Genomic DNA, 18,560 nt, shown 5'->3' with positions numbered 1-18,560 from the left:
TTACAAAGTATAAATCAACTTATTATGACAAAAGAGATAAATCAATGCATCAATAATTATAATACAGTAATATAATATATGATTCTAAAATGGACCATTCTGCATAGAGTACCTTTACTTTTGGTACTTCATACTACAGATTGTGATGCTAATACTTTTGCAATTTTACTAAAGAAACAAATTGAATGCAGGACTTTTTACTTGTAACAGTATTTACACACTGTGGTATCGCTACATTCACTAAAGTACAATATATGTACTTCTTCCATCTCTGTATATTTGTAGAAATATGTAGAAACATCAAAATAAAAGTTTTTTAAACATATGTTTTAGTCAATAGCTGCATCATGAATGTAAAGTTATTTTAGTTGTACCTTTGTACCTGTCTATACAGAATTATTCAAACACATAGTTACATACAAATTTGAGGTACTTGTACTACTTGTAGTATTACCATTTAGAAGTATAAAGTTGCATAAACTTCTACTCCACTAAATTTAAGAGGGAATTATCATACTTCTTATTTGTCTGACAGCTATAGTTACTTTTCAGATTTCAATGTCATATCTTTCCTGTCCATTGAAAACCATGTACTGTATGTCCATGTGTGGTGATGTCGATTTCGACTATTTTTGATGTTATCACTTTAATGGACACGCCACGCCTACACTGCGCATGCCCGGTATCACAGGTGAACGTTCAATCAGCTAACTCGCTCTTCAGCTTGAGGTTTACTTATCATATCAACATGAAAACGTTATTTATGTTGCTCCTCTTCTGTCATGTTGCATCTACAGGTAAGATCACACTGTGACTCTCACCGTTACGCTGTTTCCTGTTATTATTGTCGCTGTAAAACTCGTTGCAGTCACTTTATAAAGAGCGACATCAGGAGTCATAGTTTCACTTTCACTCCGTCACACTGTGTTTATAATAATTCCATTATTCAAACCATCTGACACTGACTTCACATGATCAGCCTATGTATTGTTCTCATGTAGGTTACTCGTCAGTGCGTTACAGAACGACACATATGCTGCATTCATGCTTTAGTGGAGGAAAGTAAAAGTTGTTCATAACCTCTGTGTGAAGTAATGTCCGTATCTTTAGGGAGGATAGAGGCTATCCCCATATATTATTGTTTGTAAATCAAATTATATACGACAACTATTACAAGACGTTGACTTGCTAATAATAATAATTCCCTAAAGTACACAATCACAAATGAACAAATATCTGCTGTAAGAAGGCCAAAGTTACATGATTTAAAATAAGGCTACAATAAAATATATATTATTATTGTACACGGGCCATCTACATGACTCGTTGCTCAATGCACAAAGTCACAACATAAAATTAGTAACGTTAGTGGGTCTACAACATATTCTTTAGGTAGCTCATTGTGATTTAACATTTTTAAATACTCCCTTTTTTTAATTGACGACCATTAATATCCATAATCTGTATACAAATTCAGTTCCAATAAACCTTCTTTGTTCTGCAGTGAAACATTCCCTGAAATATGTCCTGACTGCAACTTCTGGAGTCACAAACATTCCAGAGTTTGTGGGTTTTGCGATGGTCAATGAAGTCCAGATGGGTTACTGTGACAGCAACATCAAGACCGTGGAGGTCAAACAGGACTGGATGAGAGATTTTATAAAGGATAACCCAAAATACATGGAGTTGTATACTCAGATGTGTTTTAGGGAGCAGCACGTCTTCAGAGCCGACATTGACAGCTTGAAGCAGCGCTTAAACCAAACTGGAGGTAGGTCTGTTTATGTTCATGTTTAACGTTTAGCTGGTGAGATGTAGCTTCCTGTATGAACACATGCCAGTGCTTTTTGATGAAGAGAATATGGACTTTCACTCTGTTTTCCATCAGATGTTGAGTGGCTTCCACAGAGCCAGTAATTGGTGGATCAGCGTGTCTCTGTGGTGAAGATGTGATGTTATGTGTTAATAATCGTCTGTGCTGCGATGTCACTTTCTCCCTCTCTACCTCTCTCAGGTGCCCACATTTTACAGACCATGAGCGGCTGTGAGTGAGATGATGAGACTGGAGAGGTGATTGGTTTTAGTCAGTTTGGTTATGATGGAGAAGACTTCATTGCGTTGGACCTGCAGACGCTGACGTGGACTGCACCAAGACAGCAGGCGTTCATCACCAAACTTAGATGGGATGCTGACAAAGCCAGATTAGAAAACAGTAAATATCACTGCATCCACGAATGTCCTGTCTGGCTGAAGAAGTATCTGCACTATGGGAGGAGCTCTCTGCAGAGAACAGGTAGATTCACGTGACCTGATGCTCTTTAAAGGACACTAAAGTGTTCATACGCCTCTTCTGTTTTAATGTACAGTAAATATGGACATAGTTTCTCTCACCTCACTTCATCTCTTTTATTCCAGTACTTCATGTTGGGATGTTAATATTAAGATAAATAATAATTCGAGCTGGGACCAATATTTATTGATGATTACTGATACTCAGCAATATCAATGAATAGCTTATTGATTTAATGATGAATGGTCCTTAAATTAAAATTCAGTACATGAAAAACATGGTTATTAAACAGTATTATTTTCACTGATTTACATATCTTTACATTTAATAAAAAAACACATGTTAAGCTTATAAAATACAATGCATTGTAAGGATTAAAGGCTTTGGTTTAGATTCATTACAAACAGTTGTGTCTAGGTGAGAGAGACAAACACAAAGAGACACTTCCTGTCTAAACCTCTCAAATAACTTAATTTAATATAAACTCTCAAAATAAAACAAATTTAAATTAACTGTTCAAGGCTTTTTGTTCTGCATTTACATCTCACAACCCCCAGATGTTGTCAATGTTTAATATTAAATACACTATTTATTGCAGTGCCTCACTCGTACTAATTCGGTAAGTGTAGTATTATCATGAATAAGGCTCCCCCTGGTGGTGTAAGTAGACTGCATGATGTGCATTTGAATTAAATCACATGATATGTGTACTGTCCAGGGTAAGAAAGTAACGTGCATCAATATTTACTGATGCTTTTAAACTGATTTATTTTTATTGATGCATAACATGCCAGCCTAAGTCCTATACACAGTTTTCTTGTTTGTTTTTAAATCCCTAGACCTTCCCTCAGTGTCTCTCCTCCAGAAGACTCCCTCCTCCCCAGTCAGCTGCCACGCTACAGGTTTCTACCCTGACAGAGCCATGATGTACTGGAGGAAAGATGGAGAGGAGCATCACGAGGACCTGGACCACGGAGAGATCCTCCCCAACCACGATGGATCCTTCCAGATCAGTGTGGACCTGATCCTTTCATCAGTCGCACCTGAAGACTGGAGGAGGTACGACTGTGTGTTTCATCTCTCTGGTGTGGAGGACGACATCGTCACCAAACTGGACAAAGCACAGATCAGGACCAACTGGGGTAAGACTGAGATCAGATGTGATGGAAGTTTAAAAACTAACGCTAGACCTGGATCATAACTTCAGAGGTTATGCCCAAAAGCATTTTGTTGTCAATTCAACAGACGAGTTGTTGTGACTTTTAAATCTTTAACCCTCCTCTTAATCCTGATAGAAGAATCAGGTTTGCGACCTCTTATCCTCTTCTTCTGACTCTTATTTTCATAGTTTTGGCAATTATTTCTATGATAACATTGTTCTCATCATCTGTGGTAGAGACAACGTGTGAATGTTTTGTGTTCCAGTTTCTCCGTCAGAGTTTCCTGCTGGTGGTGTTACTGCAGTTGTTGTAGGACTGCTGCTGCTTCTGGCACTCTGCATCGCTGGACTCTTCATCTGGAGGAGGAACAATAATGGTGAGTGAAGCCATTTTTACTCCACTGTTGGATTCAACACAGTAGAAGACGTACTGCGTATACTGTATGAGCTCTCCCACATTTACAGTCAAAGCACAAATCAGTGAAATTAATACAAAACATGCAAAAGTGTTTTGTTGGTTTCTTTTCATAAACTCTGTATTTTCTTTAACATTTAATATTGTAACGTCTCTTTATTTCAGGATTCATTCCTGCAAACACAGAGTGAAATGTCCAGAGTTGTCGTGGCAAAGTCTGCAGCATCAAACAGGTCTTCAGTCACACTGATGAACCAATGGTTGGCTCACCTTTTATCTGTTCTGACCTGTGACAGACCGGATGATGGATGGGTCCTCTTCTGTCCATGGTCCTTGAGGTCGACACGCAGACAGTATTTTGGAGGGTTTGGGGATATTTGAAGACCACCATTACTTTCGCAAGGCATACTTTACCGACTATTTATGCCTTACAAAGCATTTATTGGTAACACACTATGAAGCATTAGTTAAGTATGAGTACTTACTTAATTCATCATTTATAAAGCATTGTTCCAACATTAATAATTCATTAGTATGCAGTTCATAACAACAGTAATGTAACACATGTTTTATTCTTGATTAATAAGCTCGTCTATTATGTGTTTCATTATTGTGTTTTCATACTTTGTAAATTAAGTATTATATATTTTACAAACCAATTATTAAGGAGTTGTAGATGATTAATAAGATAATTTAGTATTTTTGATATCTTTAACAGTTTTGTAATATCACAGTTTACATTTGGTGCTGTTTTCATAACTTTTTCTACATGTTTGATGGATGTGTAATGCAAACTGCATTATATTTTGGGTGGTCAGTTATGGCTGCATGTTTCAGTGGGATTTGCAAATTGTGGGTTATATTAATTCAATCACTGAGTGAACCTTTCTAGTTGTATCAACAATAATAAAGACATCTCTGTTACAGTACAACTGTTGTGTTGGTGTCTTTTCTATTGACTGCATCCAAAAGGTGCGCTTTAGATCAGTGCTACATTTAAAACAGCATCACCAGGTTATCCATTAATCTGAGTCTTTGCACGCTAACATTTTCAACAGACTTGGCAAGTTTAACCATTAAATCATCATGCCCGGTGTTTTGACAGGAAATCCCGGTGGCCTGATTTCCTCTGAAAAAACAATAAATTCTGTAACCGTGACTCAAAGCTGCTACTGATTAACCAACAGTCCATGAATCATTCATGTCATATGCATTGAATGTGTTGTAACTCTATTATGTTGTTCATTCTGTACACTTCCCTCCTCTGTTGCTCTCCCTGAGGTTTCTTACTTTTTTCTCGCCGTTAAAGGTTTTGTTTGGAGTTCTTCCTGTACCGGTGTGAGGGTCCTGGGACAGAGGATGTCGTGTGTGTACAGATTGTAAAGCCCTCCGAGGTCAATTTGTGATTTCGGGCGATACAAAATGAATTGAATTGAACAGTAAAGACAGCCCACTAAAGGGAGGAAGACAGAGACGAGCTGGGATTGTGCTTTTTGCCGGCTGAGGATGGGCAGAGCAGAAGACTCTGGGGTGGAGGAGAGACCCAAATGGGACAACAAGGTTCAGTACCTGCTGACATGTATTGGCTTTGCAGTGGGGATTGGAAACGTCTGGCGTTTTCCTTACCTGTACTGTATGTCCAAATGTGGTGATTTTGATTTCGACTATTTTTTACGTTATGACTCAACGGACACGCCGCACCCTACATACACTGCGCATGCCCGGTATCACAGGTGAACGTTCATTCGCCTGACTCGCTCTTCAGCTTGAGGTTTACTTATCATATCAACATGAAAACGTTATTTATATTGCTGCTCTTCTGTCATGTTGCATCTACAGGTAAGATCACACTGTGACTCTCACCGTTACGCTGTTTCCTGTTATTATTGTCGCTGTAAAACTCGTTGCAGTCACTTTGTAAAGAGCGACATCAGGAGTCATAGTTTCACTTTCACTCCGTCACACTGTGTTTATAATAATTCCATTATTCAAACGTGTCCATCTGACACTGACTTCACATGATCAGCCTATGTATTGTTCTCATGTAGGTTACTCGTCAGTGCGTTACAGAACGACACATATGCTGCATTCATGCTTTAGTGGAGGAAAGTAAAAGTTGTTCATAACCTCTGTGTGAAGTAATGTCCGTATCTTTAGGGAGGATAGAGGCTATCCCCATATATTATTGTTTGTAAATTTAATTATATACGACAACTATTACAAGACGTTGACTAGCTAATAATAATAATTCCCTAAAGTACACAATCACAAATTAACAAATATCTGCTGTAAGAAGGCCAAAGTTACATGATTTAAAATAAGGCTACAATAAAACATATATTATTATTGTACACGGGCCATCTACATGACTCGTTGCTCAATGCACAAAGTCACAACATAGAATTAGTAACGTTAGTGGGTCTATAACATATTCTTTAGGTAGCTCATTGTGATTTAACATATTTTAAAATTCTTTTTTTGTAATTGACGACCATTAATATCCATAATTTGTATAAAAATTAAGTTCCAATAAACCTTCTTTGTTCTGCAGTGAAATACTCCCTGAAATTTTTCCTGACTGCAACTTCTGGAGTCACAAACATTCCAGAGTTTGTGGGTTTTGGGATGGTCGATGAAGTCCAGGTGGGTTACTGTGACAGCAACATCAAGACCGCGGAGCCCAAACAGGACTGGATGAGAGATTTCAATAAGAATAACCCACAACACAGGGAGTTGTATACTCAGAGGTGTTTGAGTGAGCACCAGTTCTTCAGAACCAACATTGACGGCTTGAAGCAGCGCTTAAACCAAACTGGAGGTAGGTCTGTTTATGTTCATGTTTAATGTTTAGCTGGTGAGATGTAGCTTCCTGTATGAACACATGCCAGTGCTTTTTGATGAAGAGAATATGGACTTTCACTCTGTTTTCCAGCAGATGTTGAGTGGCTTCCACAGAGCCAGTAATTGGTGGATCAGCGTGTCTCTGTGGTGAAGATGTGATGTTATGTGTTAATAATCGTCTGTGCTGCGATGTCACTTTCTCCCTCTCTACCTCTCTCAGGTGCCCACATTTTACAGAGGATGAACGGCTGTGAGTGGGATGATGAGACTGGAGAGGTTACTGGTTTTCATCAGTATGGTTATGATGGAGAAGACTTCATTGTGTTGGACCTGCAGACGCTGACGTGGACTGCACCAAGACAGCAGGCGTTCAGCACCAAACTTAGATGGGATGCTGACGAAGCCAGATCAGAATACGATAAATATTACTGCTTCCAGGAATGTCCTCACTGGCTGAAGAAGTATGTGCACTATGGGAGCAGCTCTCTGCAGAGAACAGGTAGATTCACGTGACCTGATGCTCTTTAAAGGACACTAAAGTGTTCATACGCCTCTTCTGTTTTAATGTAGAGTAAATATGGACATAGTTTCACTCACCTCACTTCATCTCTTTTATTCTAGTACTTCATGTTGGGATGTTAATATTAAGATAAATAATAATTAGGACTGGGACCAATATTTATTGATGATTACTGATACTCAGGAATATCAATGAATAGATTATTGATTTAATGATGAATGGTCCTTAAATTAAAATTCAGTACATGAAAAACATGGTTATTAAACAGTATTATTTTCACTGATTTAGATATCTTTACATTTAATAAATAACACATGTTAAGCTTATACAATACAATGCATTGTAAGGATTAAAGGCTTTGGTTTAGATTCATTACAAACAGTTGTGTCTAGGTGAGAGAGACAAACACAAAGAGACACTTCCTGTCTAAACCTCTCAAATAACTTAATTTAAATATAAACCCTCAAAATGAAACAAATTCAAATTAACTGTTCAAGGCTTTTGGAGTTCAAACTATTATTCATTACTTCACAAATAAACACAGATTACAAAAACATTCTCAATGATTAATAGAGATTTGTGTAGCAGGACTTTATTTTTACTCTCTATTTACATCTCACAACCCCCAGATGTTGTCATTGTTTAATATTAAATACACTATTTATTGCAGTGCCTCACTAGTACTAATTCGGTAAGTGTAGTATTATCATGAATAAGGCTCCCCCTGGTGGTGTAAGTAGACTGCATGATGTGCATTTGAATTAAATCACATGACATGTGTACTGTCCAGGGTAAGAAAGTAACGTGCATCAATATTTACTGATGCTTTTAAACTGATTTATTTCTATTGATGCATAACATGCCAGCCTAAGTCCTATACACAGTTTTCTTGTTTGTTTTTAAATCCCTAGACCTTCCCTCAGTGTCTCTCCTCCAGAAGACTCCCTCCTCCCCAGTCAGCTGCCACGCTACAGGTTTCTACCCTGACAGAGCCATGATGTACTGGAGGAAAGATGGAGAGGAGCATCACGAGGACGTGGACCACGGAGAGATCCTCCCCAACCACGATGGATCCTTCCAGATCAGTGTGGACCTGATCCTTTCATCAGTCGCACCTGAAGACTGGAGGAGGTACGACTGTGTGTTTCATCTCTCTGGTGTGGAGGACGTCATCGTCACCAAACTGGACAAAGCACAGATCAGGACCAACTGGGGTAAGACTGAGATCAGATGTGACCAGGATCATAACTTCAGAGGTTATGCCCAAAAGCATTTTGTTGTCAATTCAACAGACGAGTTGTTGTGACTTTTAAATCTTTAACCCTCCTCTTAATCCTGATAGAAGAATCAGGTTTGCGACCTCTTATCCTCTTCTTCTGACTCTTATTTTCATAGTTTTGGCAATTATTTCCATGATAACATTGTTCTCATCATCTGTGGTAGAGACAACGTGTGAATGTTTTGTGTTCCAGTTTCTCCGTCAGAGTTTTCTCCTGCTGGTGTTACTGGAGTTGTTGTAGGACTGCTGCTGCTTCTGGCACTCTGCATCGCTGGACTCTTCATCTGGAGGAGGAACAATAATGGTGAGTGAAGCCATTTTTACTCCACTGTTGGATTCAACACAGTAGAAGACGTACTGCGTATACTGTATGAGCTCTCCCACATTTACAGTCAAAGCTGAAATCAGTGAAATTCATGCTAAACATGCAAAAGTGTTTTGTTGGTTTCTTTTCATAAACTCTGTATTTGCTTCAACATTTAATATTGTAACGTCTCTTTATTTCAGGATTCATTCCTGCAAACACAGAGTGAAATGTCCAGAGTTGTCGTGGCAAAGTCTGCAGCATCAAACAGGTCTTCAGTCACACTGATGAACCAATGGTTGGCTCACCTTTTATCTGTTCTGACCTGTGACAGACCGGATGATGGATGGGTCCTCTTCTGTCGAGGATCCTTGAGGTCGACACGCAGACAGTATTTTGGAGAGTTTGGGGATATTTGAAGACCACCCTTACTTTCACAAGGCATACTTTACCGACTATTTATGCCTTACAAAGCATTTATTAAGTATTTTAAATAGACCTCATCTAAAGTGAGGACTATTTATGCCTTACAAAGCATTTATTGGTAACACACTATGAAGCATTAGTTAAGTATGAGTAAACACTTAATTCATCATTTATAAAGCATTGTTCCTACATTAATAATTCATTAGTATGCAGTTCATAACAGTAACAAATGTTTTATTCTTGATTAATATGCTTGTCTATTATGTGTTTCATTATTGTTAGTGGTGTACAGTAACGAAGTAGAAATACTTCGTTGCTGTACTTAAGTCATTTTTTTGGATATCTGTACTTTACTTTACTATTCATATTTCTGTTGACTTTTACTTTTACTTCACTACCTTTTGCAAAGAAAACTGATACTTTTACTCCGATACATTTCCCCTGAAACCTTCGTTACTCGCTACAAAATCAAATCTATCTTCAGAAACAAAATGAATCATGAGACCAGCGTCGGGGACTGTGGTGGAACACAGACTGTAACAAGCAGGTTTGGTGAATCAGTGGTCCGAGCTTGCAAGTTAAATCATTGGTTAATCACGTTAATGCGCAATTGCAAACAAGTGCTCTCAAAGCCGCGGTGTTTAGGTTCCCAGTGATGCCCAGGATGCTACATGCTATAGCTAGCGAGACGACATGAGCAGAATTCCACTCTGCGATGACTGATTTCATGACGGAAGCAGAAATGGAAGCACCTGCTACTCCCGCAACAAACTACGGTGGTGACGAAGACCAACACCCGTGGCCATATTTGCAAGAAATGTTTTCTTATGTTGGAGTGAAAGATTCTTCATACCGGATGAAGTGCCTCTTATTACCCATCCATCCATTATCCAAACCGCTTATCCTGTTGAGGGTCGCGGGGCGCTGGAGCCGATCCCAGCTAACATTGGGCGAAGGCAGGGTACACCCTGGACAGGTCGCCAGTTCATCGCAGGGCACATATAGAGACAGACAAACATTCACGCTCACATTCACACCTACGGGCAATTTCGAGTCTCCAAATAACCTAAGCTGCATGTCTTTGGACTGTGGGAGGAAGCCGGAGAACCCGGAGGGAACCCACGCTGCAACGGGGAGAACGTGCAAACTCCACACAGAAGGACCACCCGGGATCGGGGGTCGAACCCGGGTCCCTCTTGCTGTGAGGTGACAGTGCAGCCTCTTATTACCCAAATCTACTGAAATATTGGCATTCAAAAACTCCCCATCCAACCTCAGGAAACACATTGAGGTAAATTAAGATGAATCCCCACAGGATTGGAGTATATCTTTGGCGGGGGAGGGGGGGAGACAGGTGTCTGATCTTCTGATTTAGCTATACATGGCGTATGTTAGGCTAACGTTCGCTAGCTATCGTAAATCAAATGAGACAATTAGTGTAGTAGACAGATCGCTGACGAGTTAGTGAGCTGAGGAAGTGTTGACAGTTGTGAGATTGTGTTGATTTGAGTCATCTTAGCTATAATCATTGCAGCACTAGTTGGCTAATGTTTGCTAACTTAACGTTAGCTAGCCACCACACCATAGGATTGACAGGAGCCGCGAGAGCGCAGCATTAGGATTAGCATTAGTGTTAGCATTAGGGTTAGCATTAGTGTTAGCATTAGGGGAATCCTTCCCAGCTGTGCGCAAGCTGTCTGTGAAGCTGAACACACCTCTACCTGCCTCAGCGGCCTGTGAAAGGCTAGTTAGCATCGCAGGACTAGTCTTCAGCCCAAGAAGAGCGAGACGGAATTCTCGCAATTTTGAAAACCAACTTCTTTTGAAGATGAACAGGACATTGTTCAGTTTCAAGTAATGACTGGGTTGTTACTTTAGTATTGATCATGTTTTGATATTTGAGTCGTTTTGTGGATGATCAGATGGAGTTATGATGGTAGCAGTCGCCCAATTGCAGATTCAGCTTGAGACAAACCTTTGCCTATTGTGTTCAAATCAGGCCCATAGGAGTTCACAAGGCAGGTGTCCTTTCTCACAACACTGACCTGATGCATCAAGTGGATATTTTCTGCTGAACACAACATTATGCATTTGCCCTCTACATCCTCTAGTCGGAATGAGCATACTTATAAACGCACTGTTACAACTCCTTCATAGTGTCATATTGCTTTTCGGAGATTTATGATGATAAGTTCATTGTAGATGCAAAAGTATATTTATGTACAATATATTATGTTGAACATTGTTGCTCCTGGATGGATCACAGCCAACACAATTATTGTCAACACAGCTCCATGTCCTTGGTCATGGTGCCACAGCACTTAAAAGAATAAACTTCATAATTCTCAAAATTCTGACCCTTTGCTTTGTTATTAACAGCATTTACTTGTACTTTTACTTTCAATACTTAAGTACATTTAATATCAGAAAATTACTTTTGATACTTAAGTACAGTAAATATTAGATACTTTAAGACTTTTACTCAAGTAGTATTCTAACAGGTGACTTTTACTTTTACTGGAGTCATTTTCCAGTAAGGTATCTTTACTTTTACTCAAGTATGGCTTTTGGGTACTTTATACACCACTGATTATTGTGTTTTCATACTTTATAAATAATGGATTCCCCATTTGTAAATGAAGTATTATATATTTTACAAACCAATTATTAAGGAGTTGTAGATGATTAATAAGATCATTTAGTATTTTTGATATCTTTAACAGTTTTGCAATATCACAGTTTACATTTGGTGCTGTTTTCAGAACTTTTTATACATGTTTGATGGATGTGTAATGCAAACTGCATTATATTTTGTGGGGCCAGTTATGGCTGCATGTTCAAGAGGGATTTGCAAATTGTGGGTTATATTAATTCAATCACCGAGTGCACCTTTCTAGTTGTATCAACAAAAAAAGGTTCACTTTAGTCACTATATTTTTAACGAATACTATTTGGTTAAATTGTAAATACCTTCTTCCCCTTTTTTCTCTCTGTTTGTGCAATAAATGTACATTTTTTCTTTAGTTTGTCACCCGCATGCTTTCACTCTTGTTAACCACTCCCTGTTTAATATCAATGTGTAAACTTTGCTGTATGAATTAAGTTTGATTAATTCAATAAAGACATCTCTGTTACGGTACAACTGTTGTGTTGGTGTCTTTTCTATTGACTGCATCCAAAAGGTGCGCTTTAGATCAGTGCTACATTTAAAACAGCATCACCAGGTTATCCATTAATCTGAGTCTTTGCACGCTAACATTTTCAACAGACTTGGCAAGTTTAACCATTAAATCATCATGCCCGGTGCATTTTCTTCATTATTTAACGAGCTGAAAACGTCTTTGTGGTATTGGAAATGTTGTTCATCATATACTTCCTATGTGTAGGAATTGCCTCCATGTTGGTGTCATTACTGGGATGCATTTTCTACAATACTCTTCTTGCCTGGGTGCAAAACTGCTTTGTGATGACAAAAGAGGTCTCACTGGAAATATCGCGAGATTTGACTCAACACACTCCCCTCAGGCTGCTGGAGGCAGCAGCAGCGGCATCCTGCAGGAGAACAGGATGTAGGTCCGTTTGTCTGCGACTTTAACAACAGCATTACAATACATTATATTTTGTATAAATATGTTTGCAGTGCTGGAATGTAACTCAGTAGTAGTAGTTACATATACTTAAGTACTGTAGGTCCTATAAGTAGTATTTGAAGTTGCCTACTTGAGTATTTCCATGTTATGCTACTTTACTCTTCTACTCCACTAGATTTCAGAGGGAAATACTGAACTACTGTTCACTTCACTATGTGTTTGACGGTTGTAGATACTTTGCAGATTCAGGTGATTACAAAGTATAAATCAACTTATAATGATGTGTTATCTATTAAGCTTCCCAGCAGTATAAAGTAGTTTGACTCCATCTTTACCAGCTGCAACATTAAAGAGATGAATCAATGCATCAATAATTATTATACAGTAATATAATATATGATTCTAAAATGGACCATTCTGAATAGAGTACCTTTACTTTTGGTACTTAATACTACAGATTGTGATGCTAATACTTTTCCACTTTTACTAAAGAAACAAATTGAATGCAGGACTTTTTACTTGTAACAGTATTTACACACTGTGGTATCGCTGCCTTCACTAAAGTACAATATATGTACTTCTTCCATCTCTGTATATTTGTAGAAATATGTAGAAACATCAGAATAAAAGTTTTGTAAAAATATGTTTTAGTCAACAGCTGCATCATGAATGTAAAGTTATTTTTGTTGTACCTTTGTACCTGTCTATACAGTGGAGGACTGTAGGCTAACTAAGCAATATTATTCAAACACATAGTTACATACAAAGTTGAGGTACTTGTACTACTTGTAGTATTACCATTTAGAAGTATAAAGTTGCATAAACTTCTACTCCACTAAATTTAAGAGGGAATTATCATACTTCTTGTTAGTCTGACAACTATAGTTACTTTTCAGATTAAAATGTCATATCTTTCCTGTCCATTGAAAACCATGTACTGTATGTCCATGTGTGGTGATGTTATGACTCTAAAGGTAACGCCACGCCTACACTGCGCATGCCCGGTATCACAGGTGAACGTTCATTCACCTGACTCGCTCTTGAGCTTGAGGTTTACTTATCATATCAACATGAAAAAGTTATTTATGTTGTTCCTCTTCTGTCATGTTGCATCTACAGGTAAGATCACACTGTGACTCTCACCGTTACGCTGTTTCCTGTTATTATTGTCGCTGTAAAACTCGTTGCAGTCACTTTGTAAAGTGCGACATCAGGAGTCATAGTTTCACTTTCACTCCGTCACACTGTGTTTATAATAATTCCATTATTCAAACGTATCCATCTGACACTGACTTCACATGATCAGCCTATGTATTGTTCTCATGTAGGTTACTCGTCAGTGCGTTACAGAACGACACATATGCTGCATTCATGCTTTAGTGGAGGAAAGTAAAAGTTGTTCATAACCTCTGTGTGAAGTAATGTCCGTATCTTTAGGGAGGATAGAGGCTATCCCCATATATTATTGTTTGAAAATCAAATTATATACGACAACTATTAAAAGACATTGACTCGCTAATAATAATAATTCCCTAAAGTACACAATCGCAAATGAACAAATATCTGCTGTAAGAAGGCCAAAGTTACATGATTTAAAATAAGGCTACAATAAAACAATATATTATTATTGTACACGGGCCATCTACATGACTCGTTGCTCAATGCACAAAGTCACAACATAAAATTAGTAACGTTAGTGGGTCTATAACATATTCTTTAGATAGCTCATTGTGATTTAACATATTTTTAAATTCTCCCTTTTTTAAATTAATTGACGACCATTAATATCCATAATTTGTATAACAATTAAGTTCCAATAAACCTTCTTTGTTCTGCAGTGAAACACTCCCTGAAATATTTTGTGACTGCAACTTCTGGAGTCACAAACCTTCCACAGTTTGTGGGTCTTGGGATGGTCGATGAAGTCCAGGTGGGTTACTGTGACAGCAACATCAAGACCGCGGAGCCTAAACAGGACTGGATGAGAGATTTTATGAAGGATAACCCAAAACACATTGGGTGGTATGTTCAGAAGTGTTCTAGCGAGCAGCATATCTTCAGAGCCAACCTTGACGCCTTGAAGCAGCGCTTAAACCAAACTGGAGGTAGGTCTGTTTATGTTCATGTTTAACGTTTAGCTGGTGAGATGTAGCTTCCTGTATGAACACATGCCAGTGCTTTTTGATGAAGAGAATATGGACTTTCACTCTGTTTTCCAGCAGATGTTGAGTGGCTTCCACAGAGCCAGTAATTGGTGGATCAGCGTGTCTCTGTGGTGAAGATGTGATGTTATGTGTTAATAATCGTCTGTGCTGCGATGTCACTTTCTCCCTCTCTACCTCTCTCAGGTGCCCACATTTTACAGAGGATGAGCGGCTGTGAGTGGGATGATGAGACTGGAGAGGTGACTGGTTTTAATCAGTATGGTTATGATGGAGAAGACTTCATTGTGTTGGACCTGAAGACGCTGACGTGGACTGCAACAAGACAGCAGGCGTTCAGCACCAAACTTAGATGGGATGCTGAGAAAGCCAGATTAGAAAACAATAAATATTACTTCAACCACACATGTCCTGACAGGCTGAAGGAGTATGTGCACTATGGGAGGAGCTTTCTGCAGAGAACAGGTAGATTCATGTGACCTGATGCTCTTTAAAGGACACTAAAGTGTTCACACGCCTCTTCTGTTTTAATGTAGAGTAAATATGGACATAGTTTCTCTCACCTCACTTCATCTCTTTTATTCTCGTACTTCATGTTGGGATGTTAATATTAAGATAAATAATAATTGGGACTTGGACCAATATTTATTGATGATTGCTGATACTCAGGAATATCAATGAATAGATTATTGATTTAATGATGAATGGTCCTTAAATTAAAATTCAGTACATGAAAAACATGTTTATTGAACAGTAGTATTTTCACTGATTTACATATCTTTACATTTAATAAATAACACATGTTAAGCTTATAAAATACAATGCATTGTAAGGATTAAAGGCTTTGGTTTAGATTCATTACAAACAGTTGTGTCTAGGTGAGAGAGACAAACACAAAGAGACACTTCCTGTCTCAACCTCTCAAATAATTTAATTTAAATATAAACCCTCGAAACAAATTTAAATGAAATGTTCAAGGCTTTTTGAGTTCAAACTATTATTCATTATTTCACAAATAAACACAGATTACAAAAACATTCTCAATGATTAATAGAGATTTGTGTAGCAGGACTTTATTTTTATTCTCTATTTACATCTCACAACCCCCAGATGTTGTCATTGTTTAATATTAAATACACTATTTATTGCAGTGCCTCACTAGTACTAATTCGGTAAGTGTAGTATTATCATGAATAAGGCTCCCCCTGGTGGTGTAAGTAGACTGCATGATGTGCATTTGAATTAAATCACATGACATGTGTACTGTTCAGGGTAAGAAAGTAACGTGCATCAATATTTACTGATGCTTTTAAACTGATTTATTTGTATTGATGCATAACATGCCAGCCTAAGTCCTATACACAGTTTTCTTGTTTGTTTTTAAATCCCTAGACCTTCCCTCAGTGTCTCTCCTCCAGAAGACTCCCTCCTCCCCAGTCAGCTGCCACGCTACAGGTTTCTACCCTGACAGAGCCATGATGTACTGGAGGAAAGATGGAGAGGAGCATCACGAGGACCTGGACCACGGAGAGATCCTCCCCAACCACGATGGATCCTTCCAGATCAGTGTGGACCTGATCCTTTCATCAGTCGCACCTGAAGACTGGAGGAGGTACGACTGTGTGTTTCATCTCTCTGGTGTGGAGGACGTCATCGTCACCAAACTGGACAAAGCACAGATCAGGACCAACTGGGGTAAGACTGAGATCAGATGTGATGGAAGTTTAAAAACTAACGCTAGACCTGGATCATAACTTCAGAGGTTATGCCCAAAAGCATTTTGTTGTCAATTCAACAGACGAGTTGTTGTGACTTTTAAATCTTTAACCCTCCTCTTAATCCTGATAGAAGAATCAGGTTTGCGACCTCTTATCCTCTTCTTCTGATTCTTATTTTCATAGTTTTGGCAATTATTTCTATGATAACATTGTTCTCATCATCTGTGGTAGAGACAACGTGTGAATGTTTTGTGTTCCAGTTTCTCCGTCAGAGTTTCCTGCTGCTGGTGTTACTGGAGTTGTTGTAGGACTGCTGCTGCTTCTGGCACTCTGCATCGCTGGACTCTTCATCTGGAGGAGGAACAATAATGGTGAGTGAAGCCATTTTTACTCCACTGTTGGATTCAACACAGTAGAAGACGTACTGCGTATACTGTATGAGCTCTCCCACATTTACAGTCAAAGCTGAAATCAGTGAAATTCATGCTAAACATGCAAAAGTGTTTTGTTGGTTTCTTTTCATAAACTCTGTATTTTCTTTAACATTTAATATTGTAACGTCTCTTTGTTTCAGGATTCATTCCTGCAAACACAGAGTGAAATGTCCAGAGTTGTCGTGGCAAAGTCTGCAGCATCAAACAGGTCTTCAGTCACACTTATGAACCAATGGTTGGCTCACCTTTTATCTGTTCTGACCTGTGACAGACCGGATGATGGATGGGTCCTCTTCTGTCCATGGTCCTTGAGGTCGACACGCAGACAGTATTTTGGAGGGTTTGGGGATATTTGAAGACATACTTTGTTTTTTTCTCTGTCAGCTGCCTTTTCCAACATGAGAGAGGATATAATCAATATGTTCCTTCTTTGCTTGTGATCTTCCTGTGTCGGAGCACTCCTATGAAGTTAATGGGAACTCTTCTATGAGGTCATCCAAGTGCTCTGAGGTTGGGTGCTTTCCAGATGTCCTCTCCTTTTTCTGGTTCAGTTTTTTGACAATGTTTACATGAACGGTCGTCAGCTCACCCCTGATGGTCCAGCAATCTATTAATGCATAAGTCATCTTTTTGATATCTTTAACAGTTTTGCAATATCACAGTTTACATTTTGTTGCTGTTTTCAGAACTTTTTCTACATGTTTGATGGATGTGTAATGCAAACTGCATTATATTTTGGGTGGCCAGTTATGGCTGCATGTTCAAGTGGGATTTGCAAATTATGCATTATATTTATTCAATCACTGAGTGAACCTTTCTAGTTGTATTAACAATAATAAAGACATCTCTGTTACGGTACAACTGTTGTGTTGGTGTCTTTTCTATTGACTTCATCCAAAAGGTGCGCTTTAGATCAGTGCTACATTTAAAACAGCATCACCAGGTTATCCATTAATCTGAGTCTTTGCACGCTAACATTTTCAACAGACTTGGCAAGTTTAACCATTAAATCATCATGCCCGGTGTTTTGACAGGAAATCCCGGTGGCCTGATTTCCTCTTAAAAAACAATAAATTCTGTAACCGTGACTCAAAGCTGCTACTGATTAACCAACAGTCCATGAATCATTCATGTCATATGCATTGAATGTGTTGTAACTCTATTATGTTGTTCATGCTGTACACTTCCCTCCTCTGTTGCTCTCCCTGAGGTTTCTTACTTTTTTCTCATCGTTAAAGGTTTTGTTTGGAGTTCTTCCTGTACCGGTGTGAGGGTCCTGGGACAGAGGATGTCGTGTGTGTACAGATTGTAAAGCCCTCTGAGGTCAATTTGTGATTTTGGGCGATACAAAATAAATTGAATTGAACAGTAAAGACAGCCCACTAAAGGGAGGAAGACAGAGACGAGCTGGGATTGTGCTTT

At 38.6% G+C, this 18,560-nt stretch overlaps 2 protein-coding genes and 1 pseudogene across 2 annotated transcripts; all 3 read left to right on the top strand.

Moving 5' to 3' along the window:
• The first annotated feature begins 748 nt into the window (after nucleotides 1-748).
• LOC142971977 (major histocompatibility complex class I-related protein 1-like) lies at nucleotides 749-4,987 on the top strand (annotated as a pseudogene).
• A 604-nt stretch (nucleotides 4,988-5,591) lies between these two features.
• Nucleotides 5,592-8,531, top strand: LOC142971976 (major histocompatibility complex class I-related protein 1-like). The gene is made up of 4 exons (XM_076112728.1): nucleotides 5,592-5,703; nucleotides 6,416-6,682; nucleotides 6,926-7,204; nucleotides 8,137-8,531. Exons 1-4 carry the CDS (start codon nucleotides 5,655-5,657, stop codon nucleotides 8,529-8,531), a joined length of 990 nt encoding a protein of 329 aa, XP_075968843.1. The 5' UTR covers nucleotides 5,592-5,654.
• A 5,290-nt stretch (nucleotides 8,532-13,821) lies between these two features.
• On the top strand, nucleotides 13,822-16,740 carry LOC142971975 (major histocompatibility complex class I-related protein 1-like). The gene is made up of 4 exons (XM_076112727.1): nucleotides 13,822-13,837; nucleotides 14,636-14,929; nucleotides 15,173-15,451; nucleotides 16,379-16,740. Exons 1-4 carry the CDS (start codon nucleotides 13,822-13,824, stop codon nucleotides 16,738-16,740), a joined length of 951 nt encoding a protein of 316 aa, XP_075968842.1.
• The last annotated feature ends 1,820 nt before the right edge of the window (nucleotides 16,741-18,560 follow it).

This window comes from Anarhichas minor, unplaced genomic scaffold (assembly GCF_050575085.1).
Source record: "Anarhichas minor isolate MPS153535 unplaced genomic scaffold, ASM5057508v1 ptg000051l, whole genome shotgun sequence".
In the NCBI taxonomy this organism is placed as follows: Eukaryota; Metazoa; Chordata; class Actinopteri; order Perciformes; family Anarhichadidae; genus Anarhichas; species Anarhichas minor.
The sequence above is the reverse complement of the archived record's forward strand: the minus strand, read 5'-3'. Positions and strand labels throughout refer to the sequence as shown.